Genomic DNA, 22,933 nt, shown 5'->3' on the forward strand with positions numbered 1-22,933 from the left:
AGTTGAGTAATACATTAAGTACGAAGTTAAATTATAACTAATATTCACAAACTTAAAAATAAATCATAAATCTCTAAATACTTCTTTCGATACAACATTAGGTAATACACTAAAAATATGGTAGCAACTAAAGTAAAATAGTATTGAGAACATAAGCGGTACAACTGAAACAATATGACTTAACCATCAATAGAAGAAAACGTTCGATTAGTTGAAGAGTGTATAGTAAAGGAGAATCGATAAGGTTTTGATCGACAAAATATGGATAGAAAGAAAGAAATTATGGTTATAGGTGAAAATAAGGCGGGTCGGGTTCAATTAAAGATCCACGTGTTTTTAACAATGAACCCGTTGAATAATGAAAATGTTCAGTTTATAAAAAAAATTATAAATAAACCTAACGATTTTTGAAAATATAAAACACGTTTTGTAAAAGCAGTTAAAGAAATCATTAAACCAAAAATATATAAAAAGAACTTTATAAAAGTATGTATAATTAATAGGAGAGAGACGGGAAAAAAGAATAAAAATGCAATAACAGAGTGACATGTAGCATGAGAATACATTTATTTATTATAGAGTATAGATTAGTTATGGCTTAGTGATGAATAACAATGACACCTCTATGTTTAAGCTAGTTTAGCTTAGTGATGAATAACTATGACACCTCTATGTTTAAGCTAGTTTAGGTTCACGAGCCTAGTCAAGATCAAAATCGATATGTGAAGCTCGGACTCAAGCTTGTTTGTTAAATTACCCAATGAGCTCAGGCTTTAGATCGTTTAAGGTTGGATCGATTTGAGCTTTTAGTAAGCGATTTGGCTCGTTTACACCCCATATATACAATACAACACGGAGAACATCAATATCATCCGAACCCAAAGATCGAGAGTTGTAAAACAATTGCACGTATTATAAGTTATAGCAAGTGCATGAATTTTTACACAATACCGAAAAGTATTTTGAGGACAATAAACATGAATTATATAAACATCAAACTTATTATTATACCCAACCTCCTGCTATTTGCCACTGCAGATATGCATATAATCATGGCACAGGGCATTCCTCTATGTTCCAGATCTCCTTTGCATACTGAGAGATTGTTCGGTCACTGCTAAACTTCCCACTTCCTGCAGTGCTTAAAATGGACATCTTTATCCATCTCTTCCGGTCCCTGTAGCCATCAATAATCGAAGTCAACCCACATGGTCAAAATAACCGTTAACAACAAAATTTGTAAAATCTTACTTGTATGCTTCATCCACTTTAGCTTGTGTATCTATGTAGGTTGGGAAGTCATGACCAACAAGAAAGTAGTCGCCTCGGCCATACCCAGAGTTTCCTTCCAAAGAATCGAGAAGCGGTTCATAATCATAGCTTCCAAACGCCTTTGATCTAATAAATTGCTTAGCCTCTTCATATCTAGGATCCGGTTTGAACTGCTTATTAACAAAGAACATAATGTAAAATAAAATAATATATATATATATAATAGCTTTTTAAATAATTTAGAAAGTCATAGTGGTCTGACCAGTCCGTTCTCTCGGTCTTTCCGGAGCTTGGGGACTTGATCTGCTGTTGCTCCAAAGAGGAAAAGGTTTTCTTCTCCAACTTCTTCTCTGATTTCAACATTAGCTCCGTCTAATGTTCCTATAATTAAGCAACCATTAAGTGCAAATTTCATGTTACTTGTTCCACTAGCTTCCATGCCAGCTGTGCTAATATGTTGTGACAGCTCACTTCCTGGTATAAGAACCTCAGCTACAGATACATTGTAATTAGGCACAAAAACCACCTGCAAAATTAACAAATTTGTTATATATTTAACACCTTCATAAAGAATAATTGATTATTTAGTACCTTCAAGTATTCATTAACTTCAGGATCAGTGTTAACAACGGCACCAACATCATTCACAAGCTTCACTATTCTTTTGGCATTTGTGTATGTTGCAAACGCTTTTCCACCAATCATGATGGTTCTTGGGATCGTTGCTTTCCGCTCTGCGGGACTCATTTCCTGTTTCAAATGCATTACCTCTTAACAATTTCAAACAGTTTGATATTATTTGTTCATAAGGGCTATAAAGAATTTAGGACTGTAAATGAACCGAACTTTCAGTGAACCATTCATGAACCGTTCGGCAGGACATTTGTGTATTTAATAAACGAGCAAACATGACAAGAGTTTTTGTTCATTTAGGTAAACGAATGAACAAGAACACATGTCTTGTTTGTTCATTTATGGTCATGAATGTTCGTTCATTAAAATATGCTTATGTTCGTTTGCATTCATTTTCCGTTACTTTACGTTAAGTTCGTTCGTTAATATACCCATTTAAATTGTTTAGGCCCATAACAATTTGGGATTTTTACATATTTCCCCTCACTAACACCTAGTAATTACATATTTCCCCTTTTCATTTGAAATTATCTATTTACCCCTAACATCATCTTCTCCAACTAATGTGTTTGTAATGAAACTTGATTTTCAAAACATCACAGACCCTAATCTACCCGAATTGTCATCCCGCCAAATATTTATTAGGAACTGTTCTTCAATCGACTCCCTCCAAGCTCCATCTTAAAACCATCCTCGCCAAACAACCAAGCGGTTTCCGGCAAGCTCGATTTTCCGGCGAGTTTCCAGCCACACTTTCCCTCTTTCTCCTCTGAATTCCACCGTCCCCCTCCACCTAACCCCACCGATTCACCTACCCCGCAGCTCTCAAAACACGTGGTCGGCGGAGATGAGACCGAGCAAATTGGTAAAACAAGATTGCGATGGACTTTGTGTGGTGGTGGTGGTGGTTCGGCGGAAGCTGTATCTCTCGATGGAGAAGATGACAAAGGTGAAGATCGCTTAGTGCCATGTATGAAGAAGAAGAAAGGCTCGTTCAAGAAAAGGAAAAAGAGAGAAGAAGAAAAAAAGATAAAAGAATTAAGATTTTTTATTGTTTTCTTTATATAAAGGGTAAAACAGTCCATTCATAACTAAATTTTAGTAAAATGGATATATATGTAATATGTATGGTTTAGGAAGGGGAAATATGTAATTGATTTTTTTTGGGAGGGGAAATATGTAATAAAGGATCTTAGGAAGGGGAAATATGTAAATGCCCCTAACACTTTTGTCTAGTTAAATAACTTTCAAGGCTCAATACATTGTCGTTCACATTTACCTTTAAATGGTTTTAGCTCAATTATGTTTGTTCGCTTACGTTCATGAACCGTTCTTTAACTGTTAATGAACTGACGTGAAGAAACATGAGCAAGTTCATTTTCTTACTGAGCAAGCACGAAAAATAAAAACTCAATTCGTTTAATGCCCGTGTTCAATCATTTGTTAAGTTAAAGTTAAGCGAACGAACACAAACATGCTCCGTTCGGTTCGTTTACTGCTACAGATGAAATGTTGATAGTGTTTTACAGTTTTTTTTTTCATATAATCATGGATGCGATAACCAGAAGTGGAATAAACTCACCTTCAATTTTTTGTACCTATAAACAGCCCCCAAAATATTCAACAGTTGTCTTTTATACTCATGGATTCGTTTAACTTGAATATCAAAAAGGCTATTTGGGTCAATGCTTTCGCCTGTAACACGTGATATGTACTGCACTAATCTCTGCTTGTTGGCCATCTTAGCTGAGTCCCATTCAGCTTGAAGTTCTGGATTGTCAGCAAACTTTTTGAACAGAAACTTTCATTAATCATATTGTTTTAAGCAAAATACATATTTAATGACAGTTAGAATAACAAGGAATGGAAAAGCATACCTCACGCAGACCCACAAGTAGGTCTAGGTTAGTCACCCATTTGTCTGTTTTCAACCACTTAGTTATAATTAAACTAAGTTCAGGACTGCAGAATTTGAGCCACCTTCTAGGTGTAATGCCATTGGTTTTATTTTGGAACTTAGTTGGCCAAATGGAAACATAATCTGCAAAGAGCTCAGCTTTTAAGATATCACTGTGCAACTGTGCTACACCATTGACCTGCAAAATAAGATTAAACATGAGGTTAGCCAGTTTTTTCAAGAAATAAAAAAGATTATTAAAGATGAAGTTTTTCTTACTGTATGCCCAGAGACGACACACAAGTTTGCCATGCGGACAACGGGCTTATTTGGGTTGTGATCCAGAATGCGAATGTCAGAAATCTTACTTTCAAGGTCAGGGCGTGTTGATTTTATCATTGCAATGAACTGCATAAAGTATGATCATATAACTGATTACCAATAACAAATATAATGGTTATACAATTAATTTTGAGATATTAATAAGTTAAGTACCCGTTTATCAATTTCTTCTATGATTTCCATGTGGCGAGGAAGAAGCTTTGACATCACAACTTGTGACCATTTCTCTAATGCCTCGGGCAGAACAGTGTGATTCGTGTATGCAATTGTCCTGGTCAATGGTAAAAAAACTCAAGGTTAATTAAGACCAAATAGTAATATTAATCTTATAACAAACATTAAAGATTAAAATACTTTGAAGTAACATCCCAAGCTTCATCCCATCCTAATCCTTCTTCATCCATCAGCAATCTCATCAGTTCTGGTATTGCAAGAGTCGGATGTGTGTCATTCAGCTGCACTGCCACCTTGGACGGAAACTCTGACCACTCACGCGCACCTGTTCCATCTTTTCTTTCCTTAAATCTGGAGATAATATCCTGAAATAATTCCGATATAAAAATTACACATTTATCATCTCCTAGCATAAAGTTACAAGAAGAAAGATTGATAAAAAAAAAACCTGTAGCGAGGCACTGCATAGGAAAAACTGCTGTTTCAGTCGAAGGAGTTTTCCTTCTTCTGTAGCATCTCCAGGATATAAAACAGCACAAATCTGCAGGTAGTAACTTATACTAAAGTATTCACAAATCTCACTCGAATTTCAAGGAATATATTGTTTTTAAAGAAAATAAAGTTTTATTGCACCTGTGCAGCTCTAGCATGTAGTTCAGCAGCAGACTGGTATTGTCCATCATTAAACTGGAACAAGTTGAAGTTTTGAGCACTAGCTTTGGCCTCCCAAAGGCGAAGACTATTAGTATTCTTGGTTTTGAATCCTGGAATTGGAATATCATATGCTAGCGCTTGTAGAACCTCTCCACCAACCCATTTTCGACTGTAATAAATTTATAATATAAATAGATTAAAACTTTTTCAAATAAAGTTAACCAGGTTAAGCAGGAATTTGAAGACAGTGCTTACGATCCTGTAGGAAGGACTTCAACATGGCCAAAGAATCTAACTGGAAACACGACATCATGCCTAACAACCTCCCAAGGACTAAACTTCTGTTTTATTTCAGAAAAAGTAGAAAAAGGTTAGTTATATACAAATAACAAAAAAAAAAGTATGAGGAAGAGTTGAGACCTCAAGCCAATCTTCTGCCAACTCTTCTTGTCCTGCTTTAGTGATCCTCTGCTTGAAGAGTCCATACCTGTACCTTAACCCATACCCCCATGCTGGCAAGTTTAATGTTGCCATTGAGTCCAAAAAGCAAGATGCAAGCCTCCCCAAACCACCATTACCAAGTGCCATATCTTTCTCCTGCAATTGTAATTAATGGAAAACCATTGGTGTGTTTACAGATAAGCATGGATCGAGCATATAACATGTAATAACAGATTATTCACCTGCTCAGTGATTTCTTCAAGTTCATGGCCGAGCTTGTTCAGAGCACTGGAATATGCATCTTGAATATCCAGATTCCCAATGGCATTAGTCAATGCGCGGCCTTGAAGAAACTCCATAGATAGGTAGTATGTTTGTTTTGGGTCAACTTTGTGATAATGCAGGTAAGTCTCATTCCATTGCTGCAGAAGCAAAGAAGATCCACAAATTGGTAAAAAAAAATCCAAATCATGCCACAACAAGAGCCTAGTTCGTTAAAGTTCTGAGCCTAGTTAGTTAAAATCTTAATTTTTTAGTCAATTCAATATCTGCACCATTGATAATACATTAGACCTTTAGAGCACCTCCAACGCGCACCAGAAACAGAGGTCCGAATGACATGGTGGAGGGCGGACGAGGAGGTCACAGAACGAGGCGGCGTTGTGGTCCGGAGATGCAGATTGCAGACAGTCCAGCGGACAGGGAGGGTGGACCACCACTCTCACATGCACATATATATACAATTTCAATATATTTTGTTTATGGAGATTTGGTGCTGTAGAAGAAATTTGGTGTTTTTGAAAAAAAGTTTGGAATCTGATGTGGCAATGTAGCGTTGGAGATGCTGTTATAGCTTAGTAAAAAAGTGAACTTGGTATCTGCTTATTTGATGTACAATCAAAATACTGAAGAAAAACATGCTTTCCATGTATAGTGATTATATATATTTATGTGTGTGTGACTGTAACTTATAACAAAATTACAAAAGTTGGGTTCAAGTAGTTTTACTTGTATCAAACGGTCACGAACGCTTTCTGCTGCCGCATAATATGCTTGTTCGGGCTCAAACTTGACAGGTGAAAAATGTGGACTGTATTGAGCATGATACTTGATATTGGATGCAATAGCTTCTGGATCTTCCGCTAGTGGATGAGCCGCAACAGGAATCTTATCAGCAACAGGAACCTTATCGGAGGTCTTAGGTTTAGCAGCACCATTGACTTTGGTGGTGGTCGTCATCCCTGGAATGTCCAGAGGCTAGTCTACTGTATATACTGCACAGGTAAATCTGTTGCCAAAATTATATAAAAATAAATTTGATACATATGTCACACAAACTACCGATCCATTAACAGTAATCGCACGCCTACTGAATTGATCGGATATGACTGCATGTAGTATGTAACTAATTTCATAAAAAAATGTCTGTTTGACTCGATACTTGGCCTAAACTGGCTTTAGACTAATACAAAAGCGATTACCTACTACTTTCATGAATCACATGTAGAACTACATGGCAATCAATCATTTCAAATGAAATTATTAATTAACCAATGATGTGTAAAGTGTGTGATCCATTAGACATAACAAACCCTAAGTTTAAGCAAAAACAAACTTATTAACTGATTTATCACCAATCCAATCACAAAAACAAAATACAACAAGAACACATATATAAAAATTAGTGTGAGAACGAACACTTACACGATGAAATCAGTCTTTCAAATTCGCTGAGAGATTGCAATGTGGCTTTAATATCTACAGGTTCAGTGAGAAATGACAATAATAAAAGTATTAACAGACAAAATAAAGAAGATATTTTAACAGAAAGTTCCAAAAGCAAATGGCGAAAAGTACCTGATGGAATATGCGTGTAAAGAAGGAAGATAAGTAATGAAGGTGGGTTAAATTATGAGTGATTATTGTGTGGTGTTTGACGAGATGATGATATTGTTTTGAGTGAGCTGAAAACTTGTGATATTTCGGGGTGGCACGTGTGGAATGACACGTGGGAGTAACGGATCGCAAGGACGTTGAATGGAGATCCGAGTCGTATGAAGTTTTATCAAGTTTTGTATTATGTCCTTTATTTTTTCTAAAAAGGTTTATAAGACTCCCTTAAATTGGGCGTTCTGATTATCGTCAATCTGCCATAGAATATTATGTGTTTCTTTGACCGAACTTATCAGTTAGAGTTTCGATAGGCAACACGATAATGCTAGATTGAGTAATGAGAGTTGAGTATCACTCATTGATTTATATTGCATTTGATGATGTGTTGTATGCGTGTTACATGAGTTACGAATATTTATTACATGTCACTTACAATGTAATACGACAACATTGAGCTATATGTCAATATTTTATGGTCTTAATATGATATTTCATTAATATTTGAAAACACCTTGATCTCAATTTTATAATTTATTCAACACGTGATTTTATCTCAAACTCTTCATGATCATTACACCTCTACAATTTATTGATATGTTGGTATGATTATATTTGATACAAGTTATCTAGTCGTTTCAGCATTTTTTTAGCTTAAATCAAGATGCTAAAAATTGATTGCAATGTCTACTTGTCTACCAATAGATCTTGATGAATATAATGGCTAAATTTTGAGGTTCAATAAAATATGAAGGTCCTTGGTGCAAATAGATTATCATCATGTCACAAGGTCACCGTGAGTGGCGTTCACGGGAAGAGCCAGCCAGGGGACACGGCTCACACGCCATAGCCCTTTTTTCTCTCCATCACATCACATGTTGTGAAACCCAATAAAATGCATCAATGCATTTTTCATAAGTTTTCTTAATCCCTGTAACAAGCAAATAATAAATAAATAAAGAGTATAGTATGTATTCTTAAAACATGGACAAAAATTATATATATTTTCTTTGAACAACAAATTTCTTTTGTGATTTGTCGTATGTGACTTGAACCTATTGAAAGTTAATCTTGAAACAATTTATCGAGAAAGTTGAATGGGCAAAGTGAAAGTATATTAGTAAGAAGAATATGAATTATTTAGTTTCTCATAATAAGTGTTGTCTTGTTTTATAAGTTGTTAATTTAATATAAATAGAGGGTTAGATTTAATGTATTTGCAAGTGTCAAGAATTATAATAAAAAGAAAGAGTCGATCTTGGTTGAGATCAAACTTCGTGTTTATAGGGCCTGATTTCCAACATAACCCAATACCTCTCGGCTCTCGGTCTCCCACACCCACACAACCCGCCTAAATTATATATAATGGGATCAAGTTTTGTTCTAGGACTAAAATAACTCATACTACAATTTCTAATTTTTTGTATTAAATACAAAGCGAAAAATCAATGCTACATTTTTCAAAAACAAAATTTATAGAACACCATACGGTATACAACTAGTTTAATTGTATATGAAAGAATTTATTAAATCATACTCGTTCGTTGAACTTGACTGAGAACAAATTAAGATCAGAAATAATAAACAAGTGAACTAATTCAGATACAATATGGATTGATGATGTTGATTAGAAGATGCGGTGTCTGCATGAAATTTTTGAAGCTTGCATATGGCTTAATTTTTGAATTATTTGATGATATTTAAACCTTATTGTTATTAGTTTACAATATTAACGAACCAACATGATTGAGTACGAACTCAATTCATTTTCTCAACAAACGAACACAAACAAGAATTTAGTCCATTTTAAGTATTCGTGTTCGTTCATTTAATCAGTAGACGAAACACGAACAAGCCTAGTTAGTGTCCATTCGATTCTTAGTGATGCTTCTCCATCAATCAAGATCTTTATAAACCACTACACTACATTCCTACACTAAACACCAACACTCCTACCTAGTCAAGATCCTCAAATAATCATCACAAACGACCTGTATGCCACTTTGCAACAACCACGAAAATCACAAGATTTACAAAACTCAAAACACCCAAAAGCCAGAAGAAGTTCTGTAACTGCCCATAATTCAGATTATCCGGTATCCACCCGGGCCCACCGTCCTCAGTAGTAATCTTTAAAACAAAACTAACCAATAACGAGCTCATATAGTTCCCCAATGCAATAGTCATGAGCCGCAGGGCTGACCCCAAACTCTTCATCGAGTCAGGCACTTGCTCGTAAAAGAACTCCATCTGACCCACGAGTGTGAACACCTCTGCACACCCGATAATTAAAAACTGTGGGACCTGCCAGAATATTGAAACGGGCACAGGCTTGAGCTCGTAGTAGTTATGCCTTTTGACAATATCCAACCTAACAACTTCCAAGATGCCAGCACATAACATTGAAAATATTGAAATGAAATGTCCGGTTCCGATTCGTTGGAGTTGGGTTAATCCATTTGGGTGACCCGTGATTTTTCGAACTAGTGGGACGATGATCTGGTCATAGATTGGGACCCAGAATATTACACTAAGGGTGCCAAATGTACCTACTGATGCTGGTGGGATATTGAAGCTGGTTTTGCCAACTTGAGTGTCCATGAATGAGCCTTGTAAGACGAATAAGTTGTCCATTTGGGCCCGTACGCTGCTGAATATTATACCCGTGACCCAGATTGGTAGCAAACGTAGCACGGATTTCAGTTCTTCGATTTGGGTGACTGTGCAAAGTCTCCATGGGTTTACTGACCCGTTAGTGTGGTCTGATGGCGTCTCTACAGCTGCCTTGTCAAGGAAGCTGAAATGAAGTATTAAGATCAGATTAACATGATTATTGATTTCTTTATAAGATTATGGTAGTAATGAATACGAATAGACTACTCATCAATGCCATCAAATGCATGTGGGTTTTTACTTTTCAATCACAATGTCAACAGGTTTGACTTTAATAGTCAAACTGCACATTCATTTTTTTTTTTTTTTGAAAAAGCAAGACGGTGTATAATAAAAAGGTAAAACAGGCCAAACAAATAACTTAAGTCAAAAACTATTGGGTCAAGTAGGCTGACACTTGACAGTAGAGATGCACCAAAAACTAGGTTGAAAGTCGAACCCGGTTTTGAACCCGAACCAAACCTGATTTTAAAACAGGTTTGAGAGAGCATTATTTGGACCCAACCCAAACAGTAGTCTTGTAATCGGTCAAAACCTGGTTTCAAACTGGCCAAACCTGATCCTTCCCCTCTCAAAAACCAGGTTGGAACCCAAACCGGTTTGCTCTCTTTGACCCAACCCGCACTGGCTTGGGCCAAAAACCCGACTCCACTACTTGACAATCACCAAAAGTATATATGAGTGAATGCAACCTCCTTAACCGCTGTAATAGTTTAATACATGAATAACAAATCCCAAAAAATAGTTTTCTTCTTTTTTTAATCACACCTAGCACCCTAAATCTTGTAAGAAAAAAGAATTCACCAAAAAGTGTTTTGGGCCAACCTGAAACCAAACAAGTTACTCCGTATAACCCAAAACAAAAGTATCCCGGTTTGACCGGTTACACTTAATGACTTACCTGAAGTTCCTTGTATGATTAAGTTTGCGCCTTCTTACAATAGTTGACTTAGCACCATCAGTCTCATACAAAAGTGATGCATCTGCTGGCACATTGATTCTTTTCTTTCTAACAGAAGCAACAACCACTTGGAACAAATGGGTCAACGGGCTACCTGCAGGCTTATGGTTCCTGTAAAACCACGTACCCGAGAAAAAAGAAACCACACCCATTGCCATGGCTAAAGCAGGAAGACCAAAGCCCCAAATCCAGCCCACATAATCTTGTACCCAAACAATCAAAGAACGAGCAAGAAGAGTGCCAATATTCATCAACTGATAATACCAGTTAAAAAACGAACTCTTGCTCTTTTTCTCGGTCTTATCATTGTCATCGAATTGATCTGCTCCATACGCAGAGATACAAGCCTTGATGCCTCCACTTGCTAATGCCACTAAGTAAAGTGATGTGAAGCACATTACAGTCTTAACATTTACTGAATCATAAAAGATGGTTGAATAGATAGTTGGCATCAGCCAACATGTTGATGCTGATAATGTCAACAGTCCCATCCCCTAAAGTTAAAACATTGTCAAATATTACTTCGAAATCATCAATTTTTGATGGTCAAAATATGCTAACTGGACTTACAATGGCATACAACACTGAAGAGCTAGCTATAGTCCAGTATTTGCCAATATAGCCATCAGCAAGAAATGCTCCAACCAATGGGGTAATGTAGCATGCACCGGTCCAATTTGATAAATTTCTTGAGGCAGTCGCGCTGTGCTGGTTGAGTTCACCAGTAAAATACAGTAACAGATTGGAACTCATCCCAAAATAAGCTAACCGTTCAAGACTTGCACTTGCTGCAGTAAATGTTACAACATAGAAACTGCTCATCAAAAATTCAAGTGTACGTTGGTTAAATATATGGAAGAAAGCGCAGATTGAAGAATGTAAGTACCAATTATGAAGATGCAGGCTTTCCAACTTCCTGATGTTAACTTGTTAGCTGGATTGCTGAGGTGATCCACGGTTCCATCTTTAGTGTACAACACACTATCTTCCCCCTTGGGTTCAAGCAATACATACATGCTCGTTTCATCGTCTGGAGAAAATTTTTGAGATAATTATATATGTCAAGCTACGTATTTCACTTAAATGTTACGGACTCCGTTCCTTTCATATGATTATTTAGAGTTTGCAAATTTTATCATATCAAACTTTAACATGAACATAAGAAAATCGTAAACCTGTAGACCTCATTTTCGCATCCCAATAAATATGAGTTAAACTCATATTTATACTAAATGAATTTCAATGAAATAATCCATATTAAGAATTACTAATGCACAAGTTGAAGTCAATAAAACCCTAAAACAGGTAAGGAGAGTATATTGAACAGAATTAATTAGATACAGAAACACACAATGAAAACATCAAAAAAAAAAAAAAAAGATTCAGCGCTAATAAAATCAGTAGAGAATGTGCATCTGCAGGTAACATGTTAAGAATGCAAAGAGGATAACCTAACACTTAAAATGAATGAAGTAGAAATGAGTAATGAGAAATTAAATAGAAACACACACAGCAAGTAGAGTAGAGAGGTAATTAAAGCCAGTTGAAGGACCTGAAGAAATAAGCGCCATTGGCATTAATGGAATGGAGGAAGATGGTGTGGTAACTGGTAAGTGTTTTAAGTGTACGTTGAGTCATGAAATTAATACCAAACACTAGTCTTAACCAACTCTCTCTGCCGCCATTGCTGCTGATCAAGGAAACTGGGTCCACAAGGTCTATTTTGGACCTTTTAACCAATTTAGTAAACACTTTAAACTTTAAATTACGTTATTACATTACAGAAATTGAAAAAAACAAATAATAACAAATATAAATGAATCTACATGAATTGAGCTCATTTTGTTTCAACGATGTGACCTTCTTAAGCTATTTTCACAAATTAAAATCTTAGTTGATTATCATAAACTCAAGTATCATTACAAAAATCTTGTGAATACTTGCGAAATAATAATAATAATAATAATAACATCCATGGATACTGACTATCTAAGGATGGAGACATTCCGTCATCATTCTTTATGGGTGATCCTTCGTTTCTCCTCCCCTCTCACATTTCTTTTCTTAACAAGTTTTGTATATATATTTCGATGTTTCTCTCTCTTTGTCGTATCAAACTCACCCGTCTATGTTCTTATCTATCTCTCTATCTTTCAAATTTGCGTCACCAACTATGGAGATGCTTTAATAAATTTTATGAGTATTGATAGTAAGCATTTATAACACTTTATTTTTTTATAGTGTGAAAGTTTGTGATATTATGTTGTATTTAAAAAAATAGAGAGAGAAATATGAAACTTACAAAAGGGAAGTTAATACTGAATGGGGAAAACGAAAATGTGTTCGATTTGTTAGTAATGAATTATTAACTCATTAAGTATGACCGGTCCATTTTCCCTTTAATATAATGCGTATAAAAAAGTTAATACTTTAGCTTTTCTTTAAGTAAAATAACACACTCGACATTGATCTCATTTATTATATATATTTAATGCTAATTTTGCAGATGGTTCTTGGTCGGTTTGATAAGTCCGACACGACCTAGTTTGGCATATAAAGTTTGCCACGTTACTCCTAAAATATGTCTTAGTCACTCTATGTGGTTATGCTCTTGCCTTGTAAATTTCATATCATACACATAAGCAGCGGTCTTTCAAACAATACAATTTAAGCGACTTTTTGATTATGTTGGTTTAGTTGGTTATTTTGTTTACCGAAGATAATTATGTTGTTTTAATATTTAGAAAGAATTTTACTTTTTCTTGATTTTTTTAATTTTCTTGATCAAATACTCACCTTAGAAAGCCCAAACCCACAAAAACCATGACAAACTCGGTTGAGGTTTGGAGTTTGAATTTACCCGAGAAACCTAAAATTTTACCCTAAAGAACACCCCATCAGTGTGTAATAAAAGTTACACTATTATTTTATGCATGTAGCTATTGAAGGATAAATCGAATGAACTAAAAGGAAAACCTTATAATTAATTATGCAAAACAAAAGTTTTTTCTATGGATTTTGATGGTCCGCATTGAATGTTTTTCTCAAAAGCCGAGTTTCTGGTCTAGTTTTAGTTTTGCATTACTCATTCTTGAAAAAAGAAACTGAAAATCAAACTCTTAAAAACTGAACCAAAGCTTCAGCCTCAATCTCATTATTAATTAACAAAAATTTAGGTCCAAAGTTTCATTCCCAAATTCATTATTTTGGGTCATTTTTTCGCCTAAAATATTTCAACCTTTATTGGCAAAACTGCAAAAAATCGAAACAAACCTAACTAGCGATGGAAACCAAAACTGAATTGTTTTTGAAAACTGAAAAACCCAAAAACCCAAAAACCAATCTTTTGCTTTTTGGTTCGGTATGTGGAGAAAACTAATCAATACCGACCGCTATTTTAGTGATAATTTTCTTTAAATGGTTAAAGTTTAAGAGCATCCACAATGGTGGATGAGTAAACAACTAAACGCGCCACATCAGCTGCCATATTAGATTTCTACTCATTCACTTTCAAATACAAAAAAATCTCTTCTTTTTCTCCAACACTACATCCACTTTTAAACACACTTATATTCCACATAATCACATATTTTTATATTTTATTTCTGTAAACTTAAATACTTTTATAAACTAAATAATTTTATAGGTGCTTTATTTTTTATTTCATATTATTTAAAAATAAAATAAGTTTAATAGATTTAAAATAAAAACAATAAAAGTCATATAAATAAAAAAATTAAAACATAAACAATAAATAAGTCAACCACACGCAAACACACATAATTTTTTTTTAAATTACATAAACAATAATATTTTTTATTAAAAATTTTTACCGTTGAAAGCAAAAACAAACAAAAAGAAATTATTTTTTAATTCAAATGAAAGATAATTAAAGTGAGGGTTAATTGTTTTCAAAATTTAAATAAAAAATTAATTACATTGTGCCTACTTATCATGTTTACTTCCATCCAGTTTTATGGATATACTCTAAACTGAATATCACCTCTAATATGTATTTATCCATATCAAAATTCTGAACAACACCATGTCAGAACTAAATATCGCATTGGAGATACTATAACCAAAAGAACACACTATGGTTGATAATCTAAACAAAATTTTTTTGGTGTTTAGATATCTAACATTCAAATAATTAATCTAATTTTGTTTGAACCGGCTAAATCATACATCCTTTGGGCTGATCTTTATGATGGGGGCATCGAAACTCCTCCACAGTGTCATATCAGCGCCATATGAGCACTGAGAACATTGAAGACCCAACCTATTATGCTCCTATATGGTGAGGGGCTTTAAACCTTTATTTATTTATTTATTTATTTTTATAACAAACACAATTTAATAAATATTAAATAATAATATAGTAATACTGAAATTATCATTTAAATAAAAATAAAAAAACATAGAAATAAAAAAATAAAAATAAAAATACATACAAATAAAAAGAAAGAAAAATATAAAACTTAAAAGGGGCATTGTTTTAAGCAACACTCCATCACGTTGACATCACTCATGCCGTTTTTTCTATTGTTTGTTATGCGGGTGTAAATGTCGGAGAAGCTGGTCATTTTTGTGCGCATTGTCTTCCATTTGTTGGAGACGGAATCATCCCCGCGGTAGCAACCTCGACCCATTATAACAAAGAACTTAGTACGTATTTCTTCACAAAAGGCAGGGCCTTGTTTACTTGTCATATTCGATACATATAAAAGCTTAGTATTAGTCAACAGGAAATAGAACATGAAATATATATAAATAATTTTATAATTTACCTTGAATTGAGTCTTCGGGTGAGTCGATCCACAGGTGCGCCAACGTCAATTCTTCATCCGCTTCCCACCTTTGTCTTTCGGCCTTTTCGATAGTTGTTTGACCATCAACAAGCTTCTTTTTATGACTTCGTTTACGACGAACTTGCGATTCGGATACTTGGGTTTCGAGTACTTGAGTTTAAGGTGTTTGGGTCTTGGTTACTAGCGAAGGCATAAACGGCATTAGTGGTGGAAATAACATATCGGTGGTAAATGGTTGCATGCGTGGATGCATTACGGGTCGATGTTGGTTGGCATAGAAAGGGTTATCAGGGTCATTGTTATTTGAGAGCACACTAGCCCAAAACAATTGAGCCGGATCCCACGGGTTCGGGTTTGAGCTCAAGCTTGTGTTCGGGTTTGGGTTTGGGTTTGAGCATGGATTCGGGGTTCTGGAAATTTGGGATTTGTGTGAAAATTTGAGAGTTGTTAGAATAAAAAATGAAAAATGGTTTGAATTTATATAGAAAACTAGTTTTTATCCCCCGTATTATGGGGGTTGTTTTATATTATTTGTTTCTAATATTTATTTTTTTTAATTTTATTTTTTTATTATATGAAAGTTAATAATATACTTATGGTTTGATGATAAAACTGTTTCACAAATAAATGAGATGTTATAACGCAGTTTAAAAGTTATATGGGTTTGATAAGACTCAATACCTGTTTATTTTTTTACTATAAAATTGGTTTTTTAATTATAAATATATATCTTTTTTTTAAATAAATCAGATATTAGTATATTCCTACTTTATAGGATTTTTATATCAAATATTTGGTGAAATTAGTTTTTAATTTATTGAGATGTTATAACCCGTTTAAATCTGGGTTTGATAAGACCCATATCCATGAATTCGGATCAAATGCATGAGCAACCTCCATTTAAAAATCAAGCAAATCTGGTGACTCAAAAAAAGGAGGAGCGACCACGTCGCGACACGTATGATTTTTATGTTTTCGTTTATATATATTATAGATTGTTAAATTGTTTTGTTTTTTTTTAATATAACAACGGTCATATAGCCATTGAAGGAGGAGGGCCCGCCATTCATCCCATATCCGCGCCCATCGTTGTGAAGATGCCCCCCCCCCCCCCTTCCCCGCCCCACCTAACTGCGCCCCAACATGTCCTATTCGCGCCCATAGCATATAGTCTTAGGGGTGTTCATTGTGTTCATGGTCCTCTTTTCACACTTTTGTCTTTTTAAACCGGGCTCGCAGTGTCAACAGTAACGAAATTGAAATTTTGAACAGACTTAAAAGTCAAATAACCAGAATATGTCAGTATAGATTTGCTATGGCCACAGAAGAATCTTTTAACACTTTTATTGCCTAGAAATTGACATTTAAGCTATTGAAGAGTTTCATCCCATGATTATAAATTGGACAGTTACTATTGAAGTAGGCTCATATTTACAGCTTATACAAGAGCCAAAAAAACTATGTAGAACATAAGTATCAAGAAATTCAAGTAAATAATTTATAAAAATGCAATGCAGATCTTTCTTTCATCATTCTCAAACTTACACCAATGCATTACAAATATTTCTATGGACATTGTCATATGCACAAATATTTATATGGACACCACAATATACAACATCAAAAGTACCAAACACACCATATATACAAACCAATGAACAAGTAGGAAATGATACAGCCCACATTAACGAACGGCCGCAACAGTCTTTTTATAAGTATGCCTTCGTGCCAACATCATAAAAACCGCCAAATTCACTACACTTAAACCCGCCAAAAGCCAAAAGAAATAATCTAGGTGCCCGTAGTTAAGATTATCCGTTATCCACCCCGGGCTACCATTCCTAGTGCTGATGACTGTTACAACCGTGACGAGAAAAGCACTTACATAGCTCCCGAATGCAGTTATAGTTAGTTGGAGCGCCGAACACAAACTCCTCATCGAAACAGGAGCTTCTTCATAAAAGAATTCTAACTGCCCGATAAATGTAAAAACCTCGGCACACCGGATAAGAAAATACTGTGGCACCTGCCAAAAAATAGAAATCGGGATGCGTTCGAGTTCATAGTAATCGTTTCTTGAAACAATCTCAAGCCTAACGACTTCAAGAATCCCAGCACAGACCATGCTAAATATGGAAATGAAGAGGCCGGTCCCGATCCATTGGAGTTGTGTCAACCCGTTTTGTTGACCTGTGAGTTTCCTGGCCACGTAAACTATGACACGATCATAGACCGGGACCCAGAATATCACGCTGATAGTGTCGAAGATCCCGAGTGAAGCTGATGGAATCTCGAAACCGGTCGTGCCCACGCGGGGGTCAAGAGTGGACCCTTGGAGGACAAATAGGTTGCTCATTTGTGAGCAGACGGTGGCGAAGATGATACCTGTGGCCCAAATTGGAAACAATCGTAACACGGCTTTTAGTTCCTCGACCTGACTCACTGAGCAAAGCTTCCACGGGTCTATCGACCCGTTTTTTTTGATCCAAGGGTGTGACCACGGCTGCCTTATCGAAAAAACTGAAAAACAAGTTTTACCCGTTTTAACCTTAACATATTTCAAACTGCTACCCAACCCGCTCATCTTGCCGCCTCTATGTAAAAACATTGAAACTAGGAGTGTGAACTTTTGACACGACACAAATCTAACAGGTTTGGGTTTGGTTTAAACGGGCTCGGGTCAGTTTCAGGTCAAACCCGCGAACATGTTTAGCTAAACGCGTCGTGTTCGTATCAACCTCGTGGGTTCGTTAGCTTACCCATTTAACCCGTTTAGTTATTATTTATTTATTTATTAAAAAAAGAAGTGTTTTATATAATAAATTAAGAGTACCTTTTATGTCAAAACTTCAACTTTTTAAGATATTATGTGCATATGGCATAGTTTAAACATATTTTACTTAATAAAATAAATAATATGTAATTTCAGATTTTTAAAGCATTGATATGTAAAAAAAGTTTTAATAACTTTTTTTTTTCGGGTTAAACGGTCGTGTACATGTCAACCTACGAATACACGTCTCGTGTTCGGGTTCAAGTGTTTCACACGACTTTTGGGTTCGTGTTGTGTTCGACCAGCCAACCCGCTAACACGACCAATAACAGCCCTACATAAAACATTGATTAAAAGATTTTAAAACCGATGACTTACACAAAATCTAAGGTGTGATTGATTTTGTGGTTCCAGGAATCGAAAAGCTGTCATCTGAAGTCTCATACAAGAGTGAACTATCAGATGGCACCTCTATCTTTCTCTTTTTGAAAGAAGCAACCGCCACCTGGCAAAGGCGAGTGAGTGGGCTGCCACCAGGCAACTGGTTCCGGTACAACTTAGTACCCGAAAAGAATGACACGATAGCAATCCCCATAGCAATAGTAGGAATCGAGAACCCCCAACCCCACCCGACATTGTCTTGGATCCAAACTAAGACCGAATGAGCCACAAGTGCACCGATGTTTATGACAAAGTAAAACCAATTAAAGAAAGAACTCTTTTGTTTCTCCTCAACCTCATCATGATCATCAAACTGATCCGCACCGTAAGATGAGACACAGGGTTTAATTCCCCCGGTTCCTAGTGCCACGAGGTAAAGAGACGTGAAGCATAACGCAACTTGAGCTCCGGTTGCAGTGCAAACATCTTTTTCATAACATGTTGGTTTTAGCCCCGGGACCGATGCTGATAATGTTAACATCCCCATGCCCTGTTATCACAAAATAGTATAACCTAGTTACTTTGACAGTTTGACTGGTGGCAAGATAAGTGGGTTGGGTACAAATTTAGGAATGTTAACGAGCAAAGTCAAACTTGAGATGGTCTAAGCTCGAGCTCGGCACATTTAACTTACAAGAGCCCGAGCTCGAGTTCGGCTCGTTTCGAGCTCTAGTTCTAAAGTTTGAGCTCGGCTCGTGATTAGTTTTTCAAGGTTGAGCTCAGCTCGGGCTCAACTCGTTAAATTTTATGCATACAATATGTGTTATTTAGTTATTTTTAGCGTAATTTTTTATATAATAAATATTATACAAATATATGTTTAATACATTAACTAAAACTACATAAATGCTTCGCTCGTTTAAGCAGGAGAGCCTACTAGCTCGATAAGTGAAAATCGGGCTTCTTTACTAAACAAACTTATTTTTTGGCTCAATTTCTGGTTGGAGCTCATTAAAGCTCGGTTCGATTCATGCTTTTAGCAAATTGATCTCGAGTAGCTCACGAGCAGCTTGGCTCGTGTTTACACCCCTAGGTAACATGTCAAAACACGTAAACTTTCGAATGGGTCAAGTTGGATTAACCATAAAAAAAAATTGTCTTAAGACTTTTTATGTTTGTAATAAATAAGAAGTATGACAAATAGTATTAAACTATTAATATCATCAATTAATCCGAAAAACTGAGAACAATTTCGGACCCATTTGATCTGTTTCCTTTTAATCTCAACTCTCAAGTTTTAGATTTTACACATCTGACCCTTTAAAAAAAACTAACCGTATCGACCCATTCATATCATACTCACAATTGCATAGATAATTGAGAAGATGGTGATTGTCCAGTATCGACCGAGATAAGTATCAGCCACAAACGCTCCAATTAATAGTGTAAGATAGCAAGTTCCACCCCAAGTTGAAAGATTTCTTGAAGCCGTTGCGCTGTGTTCATTCAAATGGTACTTAAAGTACCTTACTAAATTGGAGCTCATTCCATAATAAGCCAATCTTTCACAACATTCATTGCCTATAAATATAACATTACAAATGAATATGATTCCACATACAAGTATGTCCTTAAATAATAATAAATATAGTACTCACCTAAGATGAAGCCACACGCCTTCCACGTCCCGGTTTTTCTCTTATTAGCCGGATTATTAAGGTAATCTACAGTCCCATCTTTTGTATACACGTCATCGTCATCTTGCTTCGATTCTAGCAAACCATATGTGTTTGATTCGGTATCAACTTCCCGATACTCACCTAAAAAATGGAACTTTACTAAATATGTGCATTCACAATTCACAGCCAGATTCAATTCAGGTAACTAAAAAGTCAAAACATTTTACAAGACTTTATGTTTTGATCAAAGATACAAACTTTAATATCCAATGAATGAAACCCAAATCTGGGAATCCAAGTTCATGATACCTAATATATGTAACCTGTAAGTTTAACAAACACAAATTACAAGATCTGATTGTGGTTTCAGTGATGAACTGCTAGGGGTTGACTTAAAGATAAGTGATTGACATAAAACAATAATAAAACCAAAATTAATGAAGTAATTGAGAGATTAAAGGTGATGTGATCATAAATTGAGATTACCCGTATGAGAATTTCGCCCCATTTCAAGCTAAAAGATGAGATAGTAAGCAGCAGCAGCAGCTTCACTGTAGTAAGTAACGTACTAATGTGAATCCTTCAAGAATAATATTATTTTGTGTTTGGATTCTGTAGAAAACTGAGAGATTCTCGTCAACACACCTATAATAAATAAATAAAGACACGTATTTTATATTGATTTTTGAACGACCAGTCCAAGTATATGTTTTGAAATTTGAAAGGATGAATAAAGCACAGCCAACTGGGTACATTCATCGGAGAAACGTCATCCACGCTTCTGGTCACAACCTGTGAACCCGTTTTTTTCAAATGTGTTTCGGTATTTGAATTTTTTCAGCGTCAACGTTTTCGAATTGGTGCGTTTTCGGATTGGTGCAGGTAGAGTCGGATAAATAGAATACGTAGTTGTAACAAAAGTGTATTGTCAATGTTCAATAAATACAAAATTATTTTAAATAAAAAAAAGATACTATATATTATAATTGTTTCCTATACGTTTTCATGTCTTGAAAATGATTTCTCATTTTCAATCACGACTTTAAAAGAGAACTCATTTTCGATATAACAAATGCAAAGATCATTCATGTAATCGTCATACATCAAACAAAAACTAACCTTGCCTTTTGAACTCATCTAGGATTTGATTCTTTGAAATTCAAAATCAAAGAAAGATTGATGGATAAAATGACTGAATTTAAACATTTAAGTCGATGGACCAAAAACATATGTTAGATTTGGATCGACTTATGGATTCGAAGGGCCTACCAAATATAGGGTAAAGTTAAAATACAAAGGACAACAAAAATGAGAATGGTGATAAAGAATCCAGTCCATTGATAATTGATATTATATTTGAATGGCTGAGATTAATTAAATAAATAAAAATGGATGGAAATGACATGAAGGTAATAACCGACTTTCTCTCTTCACATGCAAGGCACATGTCAATTCTCCCATCAATTTAAAATGACCATAACTTTTTCATACGAAATTATTTTTTTTTTAATTCACCAAAATAATAAGCGTTTTTTTATCTTTAATATGAGTATCATATTGTTATATAAAAATAAAAAAAATTAATCAGTTTTTTAATTGTGTTTTTTTGTTGTTCATTGTGTCTTTTAGTTGAGTTTTCATATGAATTGTATTATAAATTTTGATCATTATATTTTTCAATTGGTACTCATATTAAAGACAAAAATTAAAACAAACATTACGTTATTGTGTTGTTTTGTTCGTCATTAACTTTTGGTCATTGTGTAATACGTTCATTGTCTTTTATTCGGATTGACATATGACAAATTCATTTAATTTGAGAAGAATAGTATTGCGTTCATTGTATATTACGTTCAAGTCATTGTGTAATATGTTGTTTCCATTGTGTTTTACGTTTCAAGTCATTGTGTTATACGTATTCACCATTGTGTCTTACGTTTTAGGTCATTGTGTTATACGTATTCACCATTGTGTCTTACGTTTTAGGTCATTGTGTTATACGTATTCACCATTGTGTCTTACGTTTTAGGTCATTGTGTTATACGTATTCACCATTGTGTTTTACGTTTCAAGTTATTGTGTAACATGTATTAATCATTGTGTTTTATGTATTAGATAATTTGTTGTTATTTTATCATTATTTTTACATATTATTATTACACGGTGTTATTAGTATTTAAAAAAACATAATGATGAGTTGAAAGACACAATGACAAAAAAAGACACAATGGTGTGCGAAAAGACACAATGACGAAAAAAGACACAATGACGAAAAAAGACACAATGATAAGCGAAAAGACACAATGGTGTGCGAAAAGACACAATGACGAAAAAAGACACAATGATAAGCGA

At 35.0% G+C, this 22,933-nt stretch overlaps 1 protein-coding gene and 1 pseudogene across 3 annotated transcripts; both read right to left on the bottom strand.

The window, feature by feature from the left end:
* Positions 1-892: 892 nt before the first annotated feature.
* Positions 893-7,354, bottom strand: LOC143549891 (alpha-glucan phosphorylase, H isozyme-like). 2 transcript variants are annotated; one of them, XM_077040669.1, is made up of 17 exons: positions 7,271-7,354; positions 7,118-7,171; positions 6,422-6,687; positions 5,656-5,835; positions 5,393-5,569; positions 5,228-5,313; positions 4,952-5,141; positions 4,767-4,859; positions 4,499-4,683; positions 4,298-4,415; positions 4,082-4,210; positions 3,783-4,001; positions 3,488-3,691; positions 1,864-2,022; positions 1,535-1,798; positions 1,252-1,442; positions 893-1,177 (listed from the first exon to the last, which is right to left on the bottom strand). In XM_077040669.1, the coding sequence occupies exons 3-17, from the start codon at positions 6,650-6,652 to the stop codon at positions 1,051-1,053; spliced, it is 2,553 nt and encodes an 850-aa protein (XP_076896784.1). In that variant the 5' UTR covers positions 6,653-6,687; positions 7,118-7,171; positions 7,271-7,354; the 3' UTR covers positions 893-1,050. The 2 variants fall into 2 exon arrangements, with proteins under 2 accessions (XP_076896784.1, XP_076896785.1); XM_077040670.1 differs by lacking the exon at positions 7,118-7,171 and having other exon boundaries at positions 7,271-7,316.
* Positions 7,355-9,132: 1,778 nt separating this feature from the next.
* Positions 9,133-20,717, bottom strand: LOC143549895 (protein NRT1/ PTR FAMILY 7.2-like; annotated as a pseudogene). The gene is made up of 7 exons (XR_013138224.1): positions 20,561-20,717; positions 20,266-20,483; positions 18,902-19,452; positions 17,435-18,268; positions 11,508-11,725; positions 10,878-11,431; positions 9,133-10,100 (listed from the first exon to the last, which is right to left on the bottom strand). The product of XR_013138224.1 is annotated as a protein NRT1/ PTR FAMILY 7.2-like (transcript).
* Positions 20,718-22,933: the final 2,216 nt, after the last annotated feature.

Source organism: Bidens hawaiensis, unplaced genomic scaffold (genome assembly GCF_021521415.1).
Source record: "Bidens hawaiensis isolate Kalapana, Puna unplaced genomic scaffold, B.hawaiensis_p1.1 tig00015854_1, whole genome shotgun sequence".
Lineage (NCBI taxonomy): Eukaryota > Viridiplantae > Streptophyta > Magnoliopsida > Asterales > Asteraceae > Bidens > Bidens hawaiensis.